The following is a 3700-nucleotide window of genomic DNA, read 5'->3' on the forward strand; positions in this document are numbered from 1 at the left end:
TTTCACAGTTTAATAGTTTAAGTTGAATAGGACTGATGACATTTGGAAACCCAAAGACCCATCTTTTCAAACAAAACTGGTTCTTGGAAGTCTAATGAAAATCAATCAAAACAAACCCTTTAATATGTATATTATGGGTAATTGCCTCCACTGGTATTTGGGTGACATTAAAAATCATGGTTTGATTGAATAAATAAATGAGTCAAGCAACAGCTTATCAGAAACATTTTAATTGTTGAAATAAATACTCCATTACATGCATGGTCGAACACATTAAAATACTATGTGAAGTCTAAAAACGTGTAAAAACCTGTGGCACACTCACAGCAGCTTTACCAAGTAGGAATTCACACACATTGAACAAACCAAAATCGAGACACCTGTCACTCATACCAAGCTTGAGCAGGTCAGTCAATCATAGGTTCACATAGCAAGGCTACATCCATCCTACATCAGGGCTGGTATTTTCACCAGAACTGAAAACTGAGGTAAACCTTTTAGGTTAGAAGGGTGGCATCAGTTTGTGAAGATCAGGAAGTGGGCCTGAGCTCACCTTAGGGTGACGGTGTCAAAGTGGGCTGATTACATAGGTTAAGAGTCACATCCAGCATGACACAAAACCCTGAAGAGAATTGCTCATTGATGTTTCAGCGCTCTTTGTGAACAAACACCAGACATACGAGCACGTTTGTCGGAACCTTTTCCTAACCTGATGAGCGGGGATAATATGTCTCTTTGGTATGTTCTTATAGGATAGAGTTGGACCAGAAATCACACTGGCTCTCCCTGAACTAGGTCACAGATTGAGAGTTGACTGGCGGCAGAGTCCTTGGAGATGAGCGCTCTCTGAGTGCCTGTGTGAGAAGGGTGCAGCCATCTGACACAGCACACGCCGAGTTCCGTAGGCGTTCCCGGTAGTCAGCCATTTTGGAGCTGCTCTCAGGGTGCTGGGCAACATCTCTGAGTCCTTGGGTGAGGAGGACACACGCTGAAACCACACTCATGGCGCCCCCTAACACTGCAGTCTGTACACCCTTCCCTTCAGTGGAAATACTTGCAGCTCTCCCCAGGAACTGAGGCTCTGTGGCAAAGCCGACCAGCGCATTGACTGCTTGGACCAGTGCGGCACTGAAGAGGACACAACGATTCCTTGTTAGCTCGCTGGGCTGGGTTTTGACCTCTTTTACGCAAGCCAGGAAAGCAGTGCCGCTAGTGCTCATGCTCTTGACGCTCAGTTTGAACTGCTCTTTTCCAAAGCGGTCCCTGGACCTTTCGCTGGCCAGCGACGAGATGTCTGTCAGAGTCTTGAGGTTGGTGGAGATGTTCTGGGAGAGCTCGAGGAGGAGCTGGGGAGTGAGGTTCAGCAGTGGTGTGACTCGGAGGATGCTGCAGCTTTGTTCAACCTCATGCCGACAACAGGTCACTTTGTAACGGTCCACAAGACCAGGCAAGCAGGGCTGTGAGCCAGTGGTCTCTACTGCTGCCAGATACGCAGCATGGGCAGAGCACTCAGTCAAAGAAACCACTAGATCAGCCATCTCCAACAGGCGGTCCCCCACCTCTGTGAATCGGCCCATGTTGAGCTGGCTTTGTATGTCATGGGTGAGAATAGAGAGCTCTTTCGTCCTTGCAATGACCGTATCGCGACACTGGTCAAAGGTGTCCGCCACTGTCACACCCTCAGAAGTCATGACTGGCCTGGACTCACTGGACAGCAGGAGGAGGTCGGCCACCAGCTGCATTTTGCCCTTACATGTTTCACAGATAGATGAAAGGCGCTTTCTCTGCTGAAGACTGCCACTGGGTGTGCTGATAGATCCCTCACTAGTCGACTTGTCAGAGCCACCACTGGCCATAATAAGGAGGGGAGTGCCAGTTGGGGTGGTCAAACAGCTCTTTTTGACAAGGTTATTTATAGTTTTTCCGCTGTTGCTGGAAACTACATTGTTCTGATGAAGAAGTTCCGAGCCAATGCTCACAGCAGTTTAAAATTTCAGAGCAAAGCGAAAAGCAACTGGCCAAAAGTCTTCCTTAAATTCTTTCAGAATATGGCAAACCAACTGTACATTATATGCTGTTGCACTGGAGTTATTAGTTATAATGCTATTGTAAACACTGGTGAAAAGCAAAATAAATGTACTGCATTATTGAAGTGACAATCCAATTGTCCCCCTGTGATTTACTTCAGTCATTTACTAATACTGGCGTACAAGAGCTTGTGCTGACCGCTTAATGTAAATGCCCTGAGTTAAAAATACAAGTATCAGAATAGTCTCAAGCAACAGAAACAGAAAAATTCACAGATTAAATTTGAAATGAAATCACAAACTGCAACTAAATGCCTTACAATAGGCAAAGTGCAGATGAAAAATGGTCCAATATGCAATTTACATAGGAAAGGGACAAAAAAAATCAATTTACATTTTTTTTGAATACATTTGAAAACTGTGCTGTTGTAGTAAAATTAGAGACAATGGGAAAAAAAATCTCACTTTTTTGATAACTAACTGAAGTCTCTTTCGGTTTAACTCAATGGGATATCATCTTGTGTCCACTCGAAGGGCGGATCTTGAACAGCACCTTGCCCGACTTCCCGTTAAGTTTGACCGGTCTGCCCTACTCAGGCTGGTTACAGACGGGACACCATCCGGGCAGTACTTATGGACAACGAGAAAAGGTGGCTTTCCTTCCAGCGCCATCGTTTCATGAATCCCACTGGAGAAAAAAGAAATCAATCCTCTCGGTTAAAGTCCATTCACCCCGACCCCACGATCCAGTTTCAACCTTGTCTTCTTCAAACACCAGCCCGGGTTACACTCTAGCGATCGCTTCGACTCCATATGCATCGCCCGTATGTCCACCTCCTCCTTGGCGTCTTAACCCGGGACCAGAGCGCGCGAAACCCCGCAGAGACTCTGTGACCACTCGCTTCTTACACCCATACCGCTCGGTAGTCGTCCCACGTGTAATCCACTTGCGAGTACAGGCGGCAATGTCCCCAAAAATAAAAATTGGTTTGCAAGAGGTGGCCGTTATTCCCAGAGTTTCAAAGCGGCGTTGCGCGCTCCCACTGCAGTACTTTGAGGAAGCGGGGAGGGTGTGGTCGCGCTGAACGGCCGCTGGAGTGAGCCAACTTGGAGCGACACACTGATACAAGGCATCATTAGCGTACGACGAGCCACGCTCCACTTTTGGAAACTCCACAGCACCAAATAAGACTTCAAGAAGGCGATCTGATGATCATGGTCGGCGTATTTAGAGGCGTATTTAAATTTGCTCTTTCACACTCCTCGTAGTTCTGCCATGAGACATCCCCGAGTCAAGTGTAACACCAACTCACCGAGCCGACACATACCGGATGTTTAAAAAATAAAGGCACAAAACGTTCAATTCTGTGTAGAAATGTTGAGAATGATATTTTTAGTACAAGTAAAAATTCAACACTAAACAAATTTAGTTAAAATCGTTATTTTGGTCCACAATTATGTACACTCAACATATGCATAAATGTCAAAGTTGATTGACATTTGACATTGGTTCTTTCCAATAAATTTGAACATTTATAAATAAGAGATACCTACAGTATTGTAGGATAAATATATTCAATATGCGGTAACATGAGCATATATGTAGAGTATGTAGATTGCTTTTGTGTCAGTCTTGTTTATCTATCCAGGGGCGCAAAATCCTCAGCACTTTG

General features: G+C 45.3%; 1 protein-coding gene across 1 annotated transcript; it reads right to left on the bottom strand.

Moving 5' to 3' along the window:
* Positions 1-214: 214 nt before the first annotated feature.
* Positions 215-3329, bottom strand: tlnrd1 (talin rod domain containing 1). The gene has a single exon (XM_085908536.1). The coding sequence runs from the start codon at positions 1854-1856 to the stop codon at positions 792-794; it is 1065 nt and encodes a 354-aa protein (XP_085764662.1). The 5' UTR covers positions 1857-3329; the 3' UTR covers positions 215-791.
* Positions 3330-3700: the final 371 nt, after the last annotated feature.

This window comes from Syngnathus leptorhynchus, chromosome 3 (genome assembly GCF_054491065.1).
Source record: "Syngnathus leptorhynchus isolate UIUO chromosome 3, UIUO_Slep, whole genome shotgun sequence".
Classification (NCBI taxonomy): Eukaryota; Metazoa; Chordata; class Actinopteri; order Syngnathiformes; family Syngnathidae; genus Syngnathus; species Syngnathus leptorhynchus.

Excerpts from the sequence above, each read along its gene's own strand:
- tlnrd1 (XM_085908536.1), bottom strand. The coding sequence starts at position 1,856 with ATGGCCAGTGGTGGCTCTGACAAGTCGACTAGTGAGGGATCTATCAGC.